This window comes from Camellia sinensis, chromosome 2 (assembly GCF_055761805.1).
Source record: "Camellia sinensis isolate YWXY chromosome 2, ASM5576180v1, whole genome shotgun sequence".
Lineage (NCBI taxonomy): Eukaryota > Viridiplantae > Streptophyta > Magnoliopsida > Ericales > Theaceae > Camellia > Camellia sinensis.
In genome coordinates, this window is record NC_138962.1 from 95,914,881 (window position 1) to 95,934,381 (window position 19,501).

Here is a 19,501-nt window from a genome sequence, read left to right on the forward strand (position 1 = left end):
AACACAAGTATATAGAATTTTCCACACACACACACACAAAAAAGTCATGCAAGTTATAACACTTTGTGGTATTGATACCACAAAAGCATCATAACTAAATCAGTTTATGTCATAACTAGAAATTTTATTGATCATAACTAAAATTACAATCACAATAGATCATAATTGAGTCATAACTCACACCAAACACAACTTAAGATATAACCAAAAATTTCTTCAGTCGTAACCAAAATAATAATCATAATAGATTATAATTAAGTCATAACCAACACCTCAATGACACATAATCAAATGTCACACAAGTCATGACTATATCATATCAAGTTATATTTTAAGGGAGCCTCTATTTACACTACCAATTCTCTCATCCCATACCATTATTTAATTCACACAACACAATTTTTATCGTTCTTTTTTTCTTTTTTAATTCACACCATCAATTTCCTCAAATACATTTGTCATTTAGCCACTAATTCTAACCCTAAAATCACCATCCATTGTTGCTACCTCTACTCTTGGCACCGAAGACACCAATGCCACCGCCTCCCTTAGCAGTCGCTCCACTGCCTCCTTATCTCTCTTCCTTTTCTCGTCACACACCTTCATTGCCACTACCGTCACCATTGTTACCGTCGCCACCATCATTCTCATCGGCCATTCTTGCGATACATCTCCTTCTCAATCGCAATATGCTTTCTTTGTCGTCGAGCTACTACGGGATTGCTCTCTCTCTCTCTCTCAATCGTGATCTTCTCTCTCTTCATCTTAGGGTTGTGGCGACACTGCAAATGAGGGACAACAAGTTCAAGATTGCGAAGGGAAAACTAGGGAAGGTTGTGGGAAACGGTGATGCGATGGGATTAGAGAGTGAGTGGTGATAGGTGGTGGTTTTGAGAGAATAAAAAGGATAACAAGAGGAGGAAGCCGAGGAGAGAAGGTTGCTAGAGAAGCAACGAGGAAGGGTAAGGAAGGTGTTGCGAGGATTGGGGACTAGTAGATGGTGTTGTTGGCATCAACACTAGCTAGGGTTTGTAGCGCCAAAAATGGTACCTGGTGCCAGAGTGTTTGAATGGGTGTATTCTTGTCATCTTAAGTAATTTTCTTAAAATGCAAGATAGTAATTTAAAATTTTGAAAAATAGTGTGAACTGAGATAATACATGGTGTGTGAATAGAAACTCTCATATCTGATTAGTGGGCTTATACAAAGCTTTCAAACAAAAACATTATGCAAATTAAAATACACTGCATGAAATTTATTTAAAATATGAATAACTCATTGTGATTTTAAAAATTACAAATACTCTTTTATCAAAAATATTTATCTAACAGAATTAATAGAAAAAATAAATTTTTTAACTACTTTCCTATACAACAATAAAATTACTTAAATTGTTAATTAAAATATGTTTGTGACATGATTACAAATTGTTCCCTAACTTAATAATTTATTAATAAAATGAGTAATTTGTTATGGAATTAAAATCTTAAAGAGGCATAATGTAATCCTAAAAAACAATTCGTATTTTAAACAAACATTAAAGGGTATATTTGTAATTTACCAAAAACATTAAGATAAACAACATAGGGCATGTTTGGTGTAACTTAAAAATAGCAAAATAGGCAACATATGGCATGTTTGGTACAACTTATTATAAGTTAAAAAATGATAATAAAACAACAGAAGTGAAAAGCACCTCTCCCCAGCTTCTAAATATTAAGTTCTTTTCATCTTATTTATGTTACTTTTTCCAGTTGTAAGTTGAAATTGTATCAAATAGTCTAGCACATACTCTCAAATAAAATAAGCTATAAGCAACTCATACAAGTTGCACCAAACAGCATCATGTACTACTGAAACATCCTTAAAATCTATTTGCGTTAGAACTGTGGAAACACTAAAAATGAGATATTTTGCAACTCTACTTTACAACAGCATGGTTCATTCAGGGAGACAGACACACAAAGTTCTCCAGAAGAATTTCAGTTATACAGATTTAATGATTTTAACATTCAAAAGTTTTACTATAAGTAAATAGTTACGGAGTAGAAAGAAGAACACATCTTTGGTGTGGGTCAGATCATTGAACAGAAGCCTGAATCCCTCTGTTAATACCACTCATCAGGCCTTTATCCGGATCACAAATGAACCTGTTCAGCAATTCAAATACATGAATAGATGCAGATATACATAAATATGCAGAAAGAGGGATATTAACAACTCTGAAATGTAAGCAATAGATAAATAAATCTCGAATCACCATGAGCTCAATATGTTTTTATACCAAAACTTAACAAGAAAGAAAACAACAAATTACAACAAAGTGACTTTAAAATGGTTTCAAAACAAACTGCATTTATTATAGAATCAGTTTGTCTCTCATTTATGGCATATCAAAATGTTTTCATCTCTGTTGCAGCATCAAATCCTTTGCATGCAGAACTGAAGGTCTGTTTTCAAGCTCCAAAAGTCATACATAGGGTTAGAGTTACGGTTAGGGAAGTACAACTGCGTTTGCCATCAATTCTACCCTTGTATTGCATGTATTAGGAGAAGTACGAGCGGTGGGAATATTCTCCAACTAGCGGGGAGCTCAAAAGTGAGTAGAAAATGTACTTTTAGACTCATTAAAATTGGTTTTCGTGGCTGAACGACATAGGACAAAGATGGGGTGCACTCACCTTCAAATAATGAGCCCAAAGTCAATGTGTATTGTATAGTAGTAGCAAATGTGGGCTTTTGGGACTGACTTTAATTGGTTTTACAGCCAGATGGGTGGTAAAATATGAAGATTTAATAGTTTCAAAAGGTAAAGCAAAATATTAGGGCATTGAGAACGAAAAAATGACATTTTTTGCGATCACATGAACAGTACCTCATAAATACAAATAATGCTGAAATTACCAAAATATCTCTAACCTAACATCAGAAAACAAATAAATAACAAAATAATTTTATACCTATCCTAAATAACCTAAACTATGATTCTACTAAGCCTAACAACTTTAGTATACATGGTTCCAATTAATTTCAATTGAGTTTGGCTGGGAACCAAGAAATTTCCAAATTTTATCGGAGGAAAGGAAGAGCAGACAAAGGAAGACTAGAGAAGAAGAAGGAGAAGAACCGGAGGATAGGCAAAAGAAAGAGATGGCTGAGAAAGATATAGTTTTAACGTTCTTCAATAGTCCAGTCTGGCATTCATTACATCAAGCCTGTAATTTGTAGACAAATCCATTAAAATAAAATAAAAAAAAAGGGAAATGAAGAACCTCTCAATTAAAGCCTAAAAATTACAATAATGTTAGAAACACAAACTAGTGTACCAACAAACACACCAACTAGACATAATATTAGTTGAATGTCCATTTGTTAAAAAAATAATTATGTTATTAGTACCTTAACTTGTTAGTGTAATCTATACAAATCTACTCCTATTGTACCACATTATAGAGCGTCTGGCGTTCCACATTCCTGTTCCCGTTCTCGCCCTCGCTTCACATAGAAAAATGAACGTTGTTCCAGGTAAACAGAAGATAATATCCCACAATTTGATTTCTGAACTCACAGATATCAGGGTAATTAAGGCTTCAACTGAAACACCAAAGTAGAAGTAATTAAGAGTTCAGTGAAACCAATGTGGGGACCTATCAGCCACTAGTGAGGCTGATGGGTTCTGCGGCCATAGAGAGGCCATCAAATAACCTCTGTTTTGAAAATCCAGCGCTGTCCCTATTCGTCCTGCATCAGCTATGCACTCACTTTAGAGGTTAGAGACTTAGAAGGAAGCTTGGATGTTAGGCTTAATGTAAGGATTTTTTGTATGTTCTTTAATTTTTACAGTAATGCTAGAAACACTAACTAGTGCAGCAACAAACATACCAACTAAGATAGAAGACATGTATGTGGGATCCATCACTTGATATCAGACTGAGAGCTTCTAAATTATAAAGTTATGCTAACATAACATAGAACTTTCTAACTTAGAAACTCCCAGTAGAATTTAAGAAATTGGCGGATCAAGTACTCATTCATCATAAATTGGCTGATTACAATTTTTTATTTAATAAATAATGTTACAAAATTATGAATATAATATAGAATAAATAAAATTTGTGAATAACAAAGCATACTACTATCCCTTTTTTTTTTTTTTTTTATACAAGTATAATTCATTAACAAAGAGTCTCCAAGAGGGTACCATCCGTATTTAAAAAAACAAAAAAAGCTATACCAACTAAATATCAAAGACTACATAAAAGTCTATACAAAATCTAAAATTTAATTCAAGTACATATTAACAATCCCCGACAACGAACAAAACAAATAAGAAAATAGCTTACTCTTAATAATCAAAATTAATTCTTCTTTGCCAACAAAAAGTTTTCCTATTCCTTTCACTTCAAACCAACCACAACGGAAAATGGTTCCCTTAATAATCAAAATTAATTCTTCTAACGAAAGTTTTTCTATTTCTTTCACTCCAAACCAACAACAACAATGCCACAGGGATCCTTCTCTTCCCACCCAAGCACCCCTCCACGAATAAGACACCCAAGCTAGGCCAAACAATTGAAGGACCAAGACCCACGAATCCCGAGCTACCTCACAATGGATAAGAAGATGGCTCACAGATTCTTTGCTGTGCTTACATGTGCAACACCAATTGACATTAATTCGATTCCTTTGAATCAAGTTGTTTATGGTGAAAATCCTCTTATTTTGGCACACCAAACAAAGGTCACCTTAGATGAGCTTTAGCCTTTCCAAGAGGAAGACAACCCCCTCCCATTAGCAAGGGCATCATTGCAAGAGTTATGTCTCGAGTATAGGTGTCAGGTGTGGATGCGTATCTAAAGATCAGACCCATCAAACTTCAAAGTTAAAGATACACATATTTGAAAAAAAATTGTCATATTTTAAATTTATTATGTAAAGATACAACGATGTTACAAGTGATATCATCGTTTGGGAATTGACTATTTTAGTTAGTTTTTTTATTTTTTTATGAAAAGATGTGTAGAAAAGTAGAGAGAGTGATGTGACAATTTATAATGACTTTTTGACTTTTTGGCTAAAATCTCAAGTCCCCAAACGTAGTTGTTTTACTCATTTTATAACAATTACACAACAATATATACATATAATGATAGTGTTAAATACAACTATATAAGAAGAATCCGATGCAAAAAACCACATACATATCCCACACTCTTGTCCATGTGTCAGGTGTCCGGCATGGGTATTTTATTTATTTTGAAAAATCCATGTAACATAGTTGCTAGCCAATGGTTCTTCCCCCTATCTCTTTCTTTTCCTTATATCCCCACAAAATCTAGATCATTATCTCTTTGTTGCTTTTAATTGATTAAAGAGATTATGGTAAACCCATAATATTTTCATAACAAAACTTGGATACATTAAAAAGCAAATTTTCAATAATCAAAAGCTCAATTTCAAGTGTATATGTATATCATGTACGCATACATATATAGTCTAGAGAGATTGTTCGTCTAAGACAAAGTTGCTGAACATATCATCAAACGTTACTTCAAGGGAAAAGTCAAACAAAGCTTCTAAGATTGTTCTTCTAAGACACTTTGGTATGAAATGTATCAGCTATCAGAATCTACAATAACAACAGCTTGTTGGGAAATAAATTTTATCTCTAATTTTTAAATCACAAGTATCATTCTACTTTTGGGTATTTTTGATGATCAAGACGCCAAGTTTTGTTGATTTCTCACTCTCATGTGTGTATTTAAGAAAGAGAGAACGACTCTTTACAGAAACTTCTGTATGGGTTGTTCTTTACATCTTTCATTTGACTAATTACGGGGGGAAAGACGGAGACAGAATTAGATGAGTGGTAGAGACGAAATTACTACTTAGACACGATGGCAACGGCGAATGATGAAGCTATTTGGAGGATGTGAAAAATTTCTTCAAGAAGCTCGTTGCTTAGGAGAAGATGAAGAAATATAGAGTGGGACGGTAAACACGGTTTTTTTTCTTTTTTGTAATGAGACTTTGCTCTGCTAGTCTCCTTTGTGGAGTAGGAGGAGAGAGAAAGAGTGGGTAGGCAGAGAGGGTGAGAGAAAGAAAGATGGAATGTTGGTGGGAGAAGACTAAGTTTAATGCTATGGACTTTGCTTGCCATTAGATTTTTATTTATACGCGTGGCATTCTCTTGTATTTAGTCAAGAGGATTATGGATCTTAAGGTCTAGAGGAGAGTACCTCCCTGTAATGGTTGGGCTTCTCTCAATTTCAAATACGTACTTGAGAGAACTATTCAAGCCTATGAGACCCACCAGAGGTCTCATTTCAATGATCCAAACCGTTTATTTTGTAAAATCCTTTGTATATATCATCCTTAGAAAAAATTAAGTCAATCCAATAACCGAACCCTCTTTATTTTATCGCATTTATCTCTAAACAATGGATGGTCTATTTTCAAAAACACACTTGTTGTCATTTTTTCGGATATAAATGCGATAAAATGTGATTATCAAATCGGCTTAATTTTTGCAAGGATGATAAACACAGACAACCCTACAAAAAGAGAGAGAGAGAGAGAGAGAAGATTTGGATCATCAAAATGTGTGGGCCCAAACAGTTCACTCAAGTTCATACCCCAACCCAAAAAGTAATTGACCAGATTAGAAGGACCTTAGTTGATTGAAACACAAATCTTCAGTAAATGATATTCTTCAACACCAAAAAAAAATCAAGAAATATCAGATGGCAATGGAAACAAGAATAACAACATTTTTGGGCAAATGGCCTACACCAATGCTCTTAATATTAACCCTAGGCTGAATATATTTATTCCATTGCTTTTTCACCTTTCGATGGAGAAATATCGAAAGCACTTAAAGAGAGTAACTCACAAGCAGGAAGGTTCGATATATCTGCAGAAACCGCACAAGGGATTCCCAAGTTCGATAGCGCTCCCCGTATGATTCCACATGGGAAGTAAAGATACATGCCTGTTGCTTGTGCTGCCTTACTTTCAGCCATAGTAGATGGATCTTGAACTGAACCAGAGTTTTGAGAGGACGGTTCAATTGACATGTGTGAAAGCCAGTTGAATTGATTGTCTTGTAGCACAAAGGTACCCTACAAGGCAAATGAAACCCGCTTTGTCAAATTCTTACAACAATTTTAAAATGCTATTTCATTTTAGGCCCCTAAACTTACTCTATGATTGGTCTTCAAATTGTCTATCTGCTTCTTGAAGAGCTCGGTCCAGAAATCCTTGCAGATGAACTTGATTGCCTCTAGATGATCACTGAACCGTGGCCGGTCCATCGTATACCTAATAAGAAGTGAAATTGTGTAATTCTAAGCCCTACCCTTATATCAAGGAATGAGGAATGATTACGAAATAGGTATCAATATCTCAAGAAATTCAATTGAAAGCTTCAGGTTTAGAATTTGAAAAGATCTTTTCTTCCTGAAATTCTCACAGCCACAAAATGATACAAGAGCATCTCCAATCCTTCATCAATTCAAAATGATGAGAAAATGTCTAAAAGTGTGCTCCAACCATTTCATCAAATTTGTACCAAATAAAAGGGAGAGGTAATTTTTTCCCCAAATCAAGATGACCCAAATCCTTCACCAAACTTCCAACATTCATATTTTTACTTAAATTTGATGAAATTTTAAAAATAGTAAACATAGGAGATGGTTTTCTTTCATAAAAAAATAGTTAAAAGAGATTTTTCGGATAAATTTGAAATTTTTCAAAAAGATTTGGCAAATAAAAGAGAGTAAGGAAAGACGTCTTCGATATCAGATGAACCTTTTAACCAAATTTTCACTCAAATTTGATGGGGAAAAAAAAAAAGGATTGGAGATGCTACAAGGTGCACATAATTATTGAAATGCAAGTCAATATCTACATATTCCAAAAATGCATTCCACTGAATTGATCAAAATAGGTCATCAGATATCACCTTCAGATCCAAAAAAAAAAGGAATTCCACGATTTGCAAAACCCTAAGCATTTTCGAACAAGCTATAAACAAGTGTTGAAGATCAAGAAAAACTAGGAATTTGAACTTGATTCAGGCTTTTTAATCACACAAATATATGAATTTGTGTGTGTAAATGGTGAACAAATGAGGAGATATGGGATTCGCAGAGAGTACCTTTCAGAGAGCTGGTGGCCGACCTGATAGCCGATAGCTTCGATCCTTCGAGCAGCGAGCTCTGGCTTGTTGGCGTACAAGTGATTGCAGTAAGAAGAGACAATCTCTGTCATCAGACTCTCTACACAGCTCTCTGACACCTCTCTCCCCATTCTCTCTCTCTCTCTCACCAATTGAAATGGTTTTTTTATGTACTTCACTTGACTGTTCACACCGCACCCATTCACTTGTTTGGTTTTAAGATTTTTGATTCACTTTATTAAAAAAAATTATTTTTTATTTTTATTGAATTTTTTTAATATTTTAAATAATTTTTTTATTTTTTAAATATATTTAAAATAAATGTACTTAAAGAAGTATAATATTTATTTTTAGAAAGGGAAATGATTTGTATCCCTAAAAAGTTGCCCCCTAATCCCCTAATTTCCAATTTTGGAAACTGTTTTCTTTTTTTCTTTCTTTTTTCCTTTTTTTTTTTTTTTTTTACCTGAAATGGAAATTAGGGGGATTCGGGCTCCCCCATTTTCGGGGGATGAATCACTCCCCTTTTAGAAAATATTAAGATAGCGTTTAGTTTAGTTTTAGAATCATAATTTAGGGTTGTTTTGGGAAGTTGGTTAAAAGTGACTTTTTGGCTTTTAACCAAGCTTTTGGCTTTTTTAGACAAATGATTTGGAAAGTTAGTAAAAAGTGACTTTTGACTTTTTTGATTAATATTTGTTTATGATGTCAAATCATAATAAAATGACTAAACTACCCCCATTTATTTAAAATATTTACAACTGAACCTATGTAACACATTGTGACCCATGAGGGGTAAAATTGTAATTGCACCGTTGGCTAAAAACCAACTTGCCAAATGAAAAAAAAGCCAAAAAAGTCAACTTTTGGCTTTTGCTACTAACCAAAAAAAGTGACTTTTAGCCAAGTTCCCAAAATAGCCCTTAATAATGGAGTTATATTTTGAATTTTTGAGTTGTTGAATCATAATTTGAAAAAAGAAAATTTATTTAGTTATGAGTTTGGAAAAAAAATTTGAATTGAATTTTGAATTTTTGAAATAAGTTTTCAAATGAGAAAAGTTGTTTGTCATAAGTTTTGAAAAGAATTTTTTAAACTTAATTCAAAAACTTATAACTCATAACTAAACACATAACTCAAAACTTCATTGAAAATTCTATTCAAAACTCATAACCAAACTCTTTTTAAAGTTTAATTCAAAAAAATAATTATTTAAAAAATTCCAAAATTCCAAAAATATTTATTATTTAACATATTAAAAAATATTCAACTAGTACTTTAAAATTAGAAATTTTTTGTGAAACCCCAAATTTTTGGGCTTTTTTCTAGGATAAAGGATAACTTAACTAATTTAACTTCAAAAAATGTCCTTAAGAAAGAGAAGAGTAGCTCAGGAAAGGACATATCATAATTTTTTCCTTTTTTTTATGGATAATATTGCCCTTTCACACACACACACACATATATATATCATATATATGAAAATCTAATCCATAAATACACGATCTCATATATTTGAAAATCTAATCAATAAAGATCTCGCAAAAACTTGATCTCAAAATCTGAAAATCTCACCGCCGACAATCTCACCATCGGTCAACAATAGATGATTCGCCGCCGACGATCTCACCAAATTTGTTTCGATCATGTGTTCTTCAACAATCTTGAAATATGTATCAATAAGAGCTTTATATTTCAAATTTGTATAAATCTGTATCAGAATTTGAGAGTTTCATCAAGATTAAGAGTATTGATCTAGTTTTAGAGGTTTTGCTTTGATCATGTGTTTGATTATTGTTCGAGTTTGCTTAGGTATGTTGATTTGTCAATTAGTCTTTTTTTTTTTTTTTTTGGTTGATTAGTTGTTGATTAGTTATTTTTGTTTCATAAAAAGAGAGTAAAATTGTATTCTAGTACTATCTACTCTGTTTTTGTTTAGGAGTAAAACTTTACTCTGGTACTATGTGCTCTGTTTTTGTTTGATAAAATGAGAGTAAAATTTTATTCTGGTATTATGTGCTTTGTTTTTGTTTGATAAAATAACAGTAAAATTTTACTTTGATTGCCACTAAGTTTTTACTGTAAACTGATTGCAAATTTGAAAAATGGTTCCAGCTCTTATGTTGTTATGCGAGTAGATCCAACATTACTGATAATAAAATGGATTTAATTTCTATGTTTTGTCACCATTAAGAAAGGACTTTTGTTGTCTTCTGGATGGGTGAATAGCATTCAAAGATTTGTTGAAGATGTAAAGGATTTCCAGACTGCATTATGTAAATATGCCATTGAAATAGGATTTGAGTTTGTGTATGTAAAGAATGACAAGTGTCGGTTACTACTATGTGTTCAATAAAAAACATTTTTACTATATTGTTGAATGGTTGTTATCCAAGTATATGATTTGCTTTGTGGTTGAATTTGATATTTTAATATTATTTTTTTTCATGTGGTTGGATTGGTTTCACGGGATAGAAGTTGTAGACCGGTTCTTCCTAGTTGATGTTTGGACGGACTACAAAGATACGCTGTTGGGAAATGTTGGAAGTATTCAAAAGGGTGTCATATATTTCGTGGCTGCTACTGTTAGTGGAAAGGAATGCAAAATTACTTTAAGGAGTCAAATGTACGTTAAAACTGTTTAGAATTGTAATTTGATGTATTTTATTTCTAATGTTCAGGTTAATGGAGGTGGACGATATAAAAACTAGGGTTGTTGAAGGTGTTTCAACAAGTGATTTCAGTTGTATTGAACTTGCGTTGCCTAATTTATTTTCTCAATTGAGGTTAAGATACAAACAAAAAAGTATTAAGGTTGATAAAATATTGATAAAATATTCCCCCCTTTGCGCACCCAATGCTAGTGGGTTGGTCAGAGTAAATATTTATGATTGGAGGTTAGACGGTAATGACAGTTTGCAAGCATGGTTTATTTTCCCAGTGGATTGTCAATGCGAGTTAGTCTATTATGGGAATGGTTATTGTTCAATTAACGACAAACAAGTGCCATGGATGGTGAAGTATCGACTTGAAAATCCGAATATTAAAAGAGGGGTTACGTATTGTAAAATGAAGGGGTATCTGAAGTATTCTACGAGTGACATGCCAAAAGATTCGCAAATGAGGGCCCCTTCTATTGTTGTGTTATCTAAAAAATATACTAATGATAATGTTGATGTTTGGCATTGCCCTCCAACGAAGGCCATTCCGATTCTGACACGGACTAAGTCTGTTGGTTTACCAGAGAGGCGAAGAGATTTGTTGTTAGGAGGTTTTGGGGAAAGTGGTTCAGTTATTCATGAACGCAGAGGTCGTCTGAGTTTGTCAGAGATTGATGTACGCAGAGGTGGTGATGACACTAGTGATGTTGATCCTGGTCCGTCGATTTCAGAGGTTGGTGTTAGCAAAGAGGAAGTTGATCGTAGAAGATCAGTTGTTATGGATGCAGCAGAATTTTCTAATGTTTTGCGAAATGTAATCATCAGGAACTTCTAATGGAGTTTGTTAACATGAAGATTTTAAGTAAAATTCTAGTCTTAAAAATAATAAACATTACTTTTCTTAACATGAAAGTAAACTTTTACTGCATTTCAAAGTAAAATTTACTCTGAATTGAAAGTAAAATTTTACTATGTTGTTGAATGTTTATCCATGTAATTTCTGATTTGTTTTCTGAATTTAAAGTATGTTAGTCCTATAGGAAAACATTTCCAACCTACACCAAAATTTACAACAATACACAAAATCCCTACTGCTCATAACGCAATCTTTGTGCAAAAATAATATAACACCACAACTACATATATTATTAAGAGACAAAATATAAACTGTATCATTGTATTCTATCTATAACAACGTTTCATTCTAATCCATAACAAGTATAACATGTATCATTGTTACTCTTTTAGCATTCTTTCACCTACAACTACTCTTTTAGCATTCTTTCATTTACAAAAAAAAACAAAATTACATTCATCATTCACATCAGATACAAAAAAATAGTTTTCAAAAGTCATCCACATCGTCGTCTTTGAGGTTATATTACTTGGCTATTTTTCTTTTGAAGTTAAACCGTTTCTCACCCCATGCTTTTGAAGAATCATTCAAAAATCAATACACTATTGATGCTTGAAAATTGTTAATTTCATCATCTTCCATAGACTTTGTAATAGGCTCATCTCTCATGATTTGACACATGATGTAACATACAATAATTCCGCAATCAATACTGTTAATAGAAATCAAAATCTTGTTAGATTTACTCAAATTTGAAAATCAACAAAATCATAAAGCTTACCATTTATAACATATAAACAAAGAATATTCATAAGGCCAAAGAAAAAAAAGATGTAGCGAAAAATGCACAAATATTGTAATGTGACATAGGTAAGCCCATAAAGATTATAGCCCACCATTTAAGGCCCAATACATAACTCAAATACTAAAGCCCAGCATTGCTAAAGCCCTACGTAGCAATAAGAACCAATGACAGCAAGACACATGGCAAGAGAAGGGCAAGCTACATAAGCAGACAAAGATCTGCAAAGTTATTACCACTGCACAGCGCCATTAATGAAGCCCCTTACAGCATTTATTGCGATAACCCCTCTCCGTCGAGACAGAACGCCTTCACCATGAACAAGGTAAGCTAGAGCATAGACTTTCGGCCAAGGTGACAGGTCGGAAGGGACAACGAAATGATTACCAGAGGATATAAGCAGACGTCGAAGATAAGAAGAAGGTTAAGCTTTTCTATCTCTAATTCATCTCTACATTTCGCTTCTCTCTCTAACTTGCTCGTCGGCGGGTTCACTGGGGGACTCCCCATTCCCCGTTGAACTCGTGTGCAGGTCTTCTAATGGGCTTGATCCCTTGGACACCGATTTGGGAAGCGTGGATCAACCTGACCCGTTCCATCTGGAACCCGCTGTATCATCAGTTGGCGCCGTCTGTGGGAAAGGTTTTTGTTCCACGCACCAGTTGTGCTCATTGTCGCCGGAGACCCTCTCCCAATAACCCCCTCCTACCACCTGTGAAGGTGGATGGTCACAATTAGATCCATGGCTTCTCACCCCAATGTTTTCGATCATCAAGCCGACCCTCCCAATCCGAATAACCCACCACAGTATTTCACCGAGCTCACCAACAGCATTAACCGCTTGGCCGAGCAAAACCAAGCCCTGATTAATGCTCTACTCCAAAGAAACCTTCCTATGCCTTCTCCACCACCTCCAGATATTCCACCTAACCAAGAACGAGCCCCGAGCCATACTATCCTGCAACCTAACCCACCCAACTTGGAAGGCTTACGAGCTTCCCTCCCTGATATAAACCTGCTACCCCGGGCCCCGCATCCATCAGCCCCGGTACCAACCCCCGAAGGAGAGGCCAGTAGTGTCCAGCCCCCGCTCTTCTCCGGTGGTGACAACATTCCTTTCTGGGATGCAGAACTCCGAGCCATGAAACTCCAGCTCCAAAGAGTCATGCAAAACATACAGCATAAACCATCCACCACGGCCAACTCGCCGTTCGTTGCCTCTATCCGGGACAAACCTCTAACCCCCAAGTTCAAAATGCCCACCATCGACTCTTTCGACGGTACAACGGACCCAGTCGATCACTTGGAGACCTACAAAACTCTCATGATCCTCCATGCAATCCCCGACGAGATCATGTGTCGGGCTTTCCCGGTAACACTCAAGGGGTCGGCTCGACTTTGGTTTAGTCAACTACCAGCAGATTCTGTCTCCACTTTCCAGCACCTCAGTGACTCCTTCCTCTGCCATTTCATTGGAGCCCAGCGCCAACGACGTCCAGCAACCTAACTCCTTAATATCCGTCAGACCGAGGGGGAGTCGCTGCGTAGTTTCATTACCCGCTTCAACACCGAAACCTTGCAGGTAGCGAAAAACGATGACAAGGTCATCTTTACGGCTTTCATGGCCGGTCTACGGTCATCTAATTTCTTTTTCTCCCTCTCAAAAAACCCCCCGACCTCCATGACAACCCTACTCTCCAAAGCCTAAAAATACATGAATGCCGAAGATTCCCTAGCCGCCCGACAAGGCCCAATAGCCAAAAACCCGACCTCCAGAGAGAAGACAAATGACTCAGAAACCAGAAATACCCAGTATACTCACCAAACACCTCAGTACAATGACCGACCACCCGAGCCGACCGGTCGGCACTAGCCCGACCGCCCGGCCGATTCGAGCGGTACACACCCCTCAATTCTCCCATGGAACAAGTCCTCAATCAGATCCAACAGGACTACCCCCTAAAATGGCCCCAACCATCACAGACTCTTTCCAATCAGAAAGACCAATCCAAATATTGCCGCTTTCACCAGGACCACGGCCATAATACTGAGGAGTGTGTTAACCTCAAAGATCAGGTCGAGGGCTTGATTCGTCAAGGACGTCTCAGTCAATTCACAGATACTTGCCCTCAGCAGAGGCAACGGATTGAATCCATCAGAAACAACCACCAGTGCACCCCTTCCTGACAACCAGCACAACCTAACCAAGGTCATGATCGCCCTCCACAATAACCTCGGGCACAAGGTAACCCCGCCCCACCTGTTGGAGAAATCAGAGTTATTTCCGGAGGGCTTGCTTGTGGAGGACCATCACGCTCGGCTCAGCGAGCAGAACTCAGAAAAATAAGGCAGGGCTCAGACAAAGAAGTTACCACGTTGGACCGACCCTCCAAACAGCCCAGGTAGTGGACCGAGCCTATCACCTCTACAGACGCCGACTACACAGGCATCCGTTACCCCCATGACGACCCTCTCGTCATTTCTGCCCTCCTCTCCAATTACAAGGCCAGACGGGTTCTTGTCGACAACGACAGTTCTTCCGACATCATTTTCTTAAATTGCTTCTGCCAACTCAAGATCGAGGAAGAAAGTCTGTTCTCTCTCCAAACTCCATTGGTCGGCTTTACGGGTGATCGGGTGACCTCCATCGGCTCCATCGATCTTTTCATCACAATCAGCGAATACCCGTGGCAGACCACAAAGTTACTCACCTTCTTGTTGTCGACTGCCCCTCTGCCTACAATATCATCATTGGCCGTACTACCCTAAATGCCTTCCAAGCTATCACATCCACTTTCCATCTTGCCATCAAGTTCCCCACCGATCTTGGAGTCGGCACAGTGAGGGAAAAGCAGACCGTGGCTAGAGAGTGTTATGTCGCCTCACTTAAAGAAGTCAAGCTTAAAGAGGCTATGATCATTGAAGGACTCAATGTCAGAGATGAGGACGAGCTGGTCAGAGGGGAACCAGTGGAAGAGCTCATCGAGGTCCTCATCGATCCCACCAACCCGACAAAAACTGCCAAGATTGGCAGCCAACTATCCTCTCAGGCCAAGGTCGACCTCACCGCCCTCCTGGTTGAGCACAACGACGTATTTGTCTGGACCCACTCCGACATGCCAGGTATTGACCCCTCCTTCATCAACCACCGTCTCAGCATTGAGCCCCATTTCCGATCCATCCGCCAGAAATAGAGCATCTTCCACTCGGAGCGCAATAACCTTATTGCTTCTAAAGTAGATAAGCTCCTTGAGACACAGTTTATCACAAATGTGGACTACCCCAGGTGGCTGTCGAATGTGGTTCTGGTTCGTAAAAATAATGGTAAATGACGACTCTATGTCGACTACTCCGACCTCAACCGCCCTTGCCCCAAGGACAGCTACCCTCTTCCTCACATAGATCTGCTGGTTGACGCCACGGCCGGCCATCAAATGCTCAGCTTCATGGATGCCTTCTCTGGGTACAACCAAATTCTAATGCACCCGTCCGACCAAGAACACACCTCCTTCATCACCGACCGGGGCATCTACTATTACCGTGTGATGCCGTTTGGGTTGAAAAATGTCGGAGCCACTTACCAACGGTTGGTCAATGCCGTCTTCTATCATCAGATAGGCCAGAACACGGAGGTATATGTTGACGACATGCTAGTCAAGTGCAAGCTCTCCACTGATCATCTGGCTGACCTGCGAAAGACCTTCGGCACCCTACGGAAGTACCAAATGAAGCTCAATCCGGAGAATGCGCCTTCGACGTAGGATCTGGGAAGTTCTTGGGTTTCATAGTCAGTCAGCGGGGCATCGAAGCTAACCCCGAAAAAATCAAGGCCTTAATTGAAATGCAGTCACCCAGAACGGTTAATGAGGTTCAACGGCTTACTGGCCGAGTTGCCGCCCTCAACCGCTTCATTTCTCGTGCAACGGACAAATGCCTCCCCTTCTTCAAAGTTCTTCAGTAAACTTTTGAGTGGACGGCAGAATCCGAAGTGGCCTTTTAGCAGTTGAAATAGTGCATGGCCAACCCCCTCTTACTTTCTCAGGCAATCACGGGCGAAACCCTCTTTCTCTATTTGGCCATGTCAAACACTGCAGTTAGTGCAACACTCATCAAGGAAGACAGCTCTATCTAACGACTGGTCTACTACATCAATCAGGCTCTCAAAGGAGCAGAACAAAACTACCCATTGCTTGAAAAAATGGCCTTAGCCTTGGTCATAGCCTCAAGACGAATCCGGCCTTACTTCCAGGCCCACTCCATTATCGTCCTCACCGACCAACCGTTGAAGAAAATCATGCAACAACCAGAGTTGTCCGGCCGACTAATACAACAGTCGATCGAGCTCAGCCAATTTGACATCTCCTACCGGCCTCGAACAGCGATTAAAGGGCAGGCTGTTGCTGATTTCATCTTGGAATTCACTAATCCCACTCCAACCACAGTTCTTCCGCTCCCGTCACCCCCTACCAAGCCAAAAGACCCCACTCTTGGACCCTCAACGTCGACGGATCATCTCGCAAAGAAGGTAGTGGGGCTGGTCTCATCCTCACCGCCCCTGAGGGTGGTTATTTCAAATGTGCTCTCTGCTTCTTGTTCGACACAAGCAATAATGAGGCTGAACACAAAGCATTGATTGCAAGCCTTCGCCTTGCTAGAAACATTGGTGTCAGCCACATCCAAGTGTTCAGCGATTCTCAGCTCTTTGTCGGACAAATCACGGGGGAATTCGATGCCAAGGACGACACAATGCGGGCTTATAGGGATATTGCACTCTCTCTAGCTCGTCTCTTCAATAATTTCCACATCCAGCACATCCCTCGGACAGAAAACTCCAAGGCGGATGAAATGGCTCAGTTAGTTTCGACAGACTAGTCAGACCTCAACCACGGTGTCCGCCTCGAATACCTGGCCCACCCTGTCATTTCCCCAACTCAGCAGCAAGTCTACTTCCTCCAAAATGAACCTATTCCCTGGGCGGCCGACATCTTTCTATTTCTGACAACGGGGGAACTGCTAGGCGACAAATAGTAGACCGCCAAGGTCAGAGCCCGATCGTCGAACTACATCCTTATCAGTGGCCTCTTGTACAAACGAGGTTTTTCACGCCCATACCTGAGATGCCTCAATCCTGATCAAGCGACCTACGTGATGAGAGAAGTCCATGAGGGCGTATGTGGCAATCATTCGGGTGGCAGGTCACTAGCCCACAAAATACTCCGCACCGGTTATTTCTGGCCTACTCTTAACCAAGATACCGCTGAATTTGTGCTTAAATGTGACAAGTGCCAATGCTTCGCTAACATCCATCATGCCCCTCCTACAGAGTTGATCACCTTTTGCAGCCCTTACCCGTTTGCCAAATGGGGGATCGACCTAGTTGGTCCATTGCCCACTGGCCGAGGCTAAACCAAATTCGCCATTGTCGCCATTGATTACTTCACTAAATGGGTGGAGGCAGAATCCCTTGCCACAATTACCGAGCGGAACACAACCAGATTTATCTGGCAGTCGATTGTATGCAGATTTGGCATCCCTCAAGCCATCGTCTCCGACAACGGCAAACAATTCAACAATGCCAAGTTCAGGAAATTCTGTGCAGAACTTCAAAAATCCAACCATGCTTCTCTTCCCCAGGTCATCCCCAAGCCAATGGCCAAGTTGAGGTTACCAACCGTTCCTTTCTAAAGATCATCAAAACTAAACTGGAAGCTGCTAAGAGACTCTGGGCTGAGGAAATACCGAATGTACTCTGGGCCTACCGCACTACCGCTCGAACCCCCATTGGGAATACCCCCTTTCGCTTAACATACGGCGCCGAGGCGATCATCCTAGTGGAAATCGGTCTGCCTACCCCAAGAATTCTACATCCGAACCCAGAACTAACTGAGGAGCTGTGTCGGGCAGACCTAGACCTAATTGAAGAACTCCGAGAAACCACCGCTGTTAGACGAGCCTCATACTAACAGAAAATGAGAACACATTACAACCGCAAAGTCCGGTCAAGGGAGTTCGCCATAGGGGACCTTGTTTTGCGCAAAGTAACCCTTGCCACCAAAAATCCGGCTGAGGGCAAACTGGCAGCCAAATGGGAAGGACCTTACGTTGTTAAAGCCAGACCTCATCCGGGCACTTACCGACTGCAGGACATGGACGGTCAAGACCTCCCCCATCCGTGGAACGCCGAACACTTGAAGCGTTATTTTTAATAAATTCCTATTTTTGTATTGATCAATTATTGTATTTTCCTTTTTGGCAATCTGCACACTTGAATTTTCTTGTTCTTCTATCACATGATGAACATTTCTGATCAAATGGGCAGCACTTTACATGACAACAATTTTATATCTCAATCATCTGTGTGGTATCTCTATAACGTCCTGATTGCAGCACTCAGCTACAAGCCTCAGCCCGACTAAGTTACTCATAGCCTCAGCCAGACTGAGCACCAAGAGCTCAGCCAGACTGAGTTACTTAAAGCCTCAGCCAAACTGAGCACCAAGAGCTCAGTCAGACTGAGTTACTCAAAGCCTCAGCCAGACTGAGCACCAAGAGCTCAGCCAGACTGAGCATGAAGAGCTCAGCTAGACTGAGTTACTCAAAGCCTCAGCCAGACTGAGCACCAAGAGCTCAGCCAGACTGAGTTACTTAAAGTCTCAACCAGACTAAGCATGAAGAGCTCAGCTAGACTGAGTTACTCATAGCCTCAGCCAGACTGAGCACAAAGAGCTCAGCCAGACTGAGTTACCTGAAGACTCAGCCAGACCATGTTAATCATGGCTCAACCCAAACTAAGCACGAATGAAGCGCTCAGCCAAGACCACTATTGCAACTTCATGATTGTGGCATAGTTGCAATACTTAGTCAGATTCCAGGTCCACTATTACGTCTCTTCAACACTCTTACAACATGATTTAAAACTTCACATTTTAGGACCTTTGCAGTTCAACATTTTTCAAGTCAAATTGGCTCCCTGTTGGGTCATGATTCGCAACTTCACGTTTTTC

The 19,501-nt window shown here is 38.9% G+C and overlaps 1 protein-coding gene across 1 annotated transcript; it reads right to left on the minus strand.

Moving 5' to 3' along the window:
* Positions 1–1,710: 1,710 nt before the first annotated feature.
* Positions 1,711–8,385, minus strand: LOC114270228 (uncharacterized). Its single transcript, XM_028211673.2, has 4 exons — positions 8,159–8,385; positions 7,203–7,320; positions 6,893–7,121; positions 1,711–2,150 (listed from the first exon to the last, which is right to left on the minus strand). The coding sequence occupies exons 1-4, from the start codon at positions 8,308–8,310 to the stop codon at positions 2,122–2,124; spliced, it is 528 nt and encodes a 175-aa protein (XP_028067474.1). The 5' UTR covers positions 8,311–8,385; the 3' UTR covers positions 1,711–2,121.
* Between the last annotated feature and the right edge of the window lie 11,116 nt (positions 8,386–19,501).

What these genes read in the sequence shown, in the direction of transcription:
- LOC114270228 (XM_028211673.2), bottom strand. Translation starts at nt 8,310, where the DNA reads ATGGGGAGAGAGGTGTCAGAGAGCTGTGTAGAGAGTCTGATGACAGAG. An exon ending in GGCCACCAGCTCTCTGAAAG is followed by an intron (nt 7,321 to 8,158) that starts GTACTCTCTGCG and finishes ACTTCTTATTAG; the next exon opens with GTATACGATGGACCGGCCAC. An exon ending in TATATCGAACCTTCCTGCTT is followed by an intron (nt 2,151 to 6,892) that starts GTGAGTTACTCT and finishes ATTGCTGAACAG; the next exon opens with GTTCATTTGTGATCCGGATA.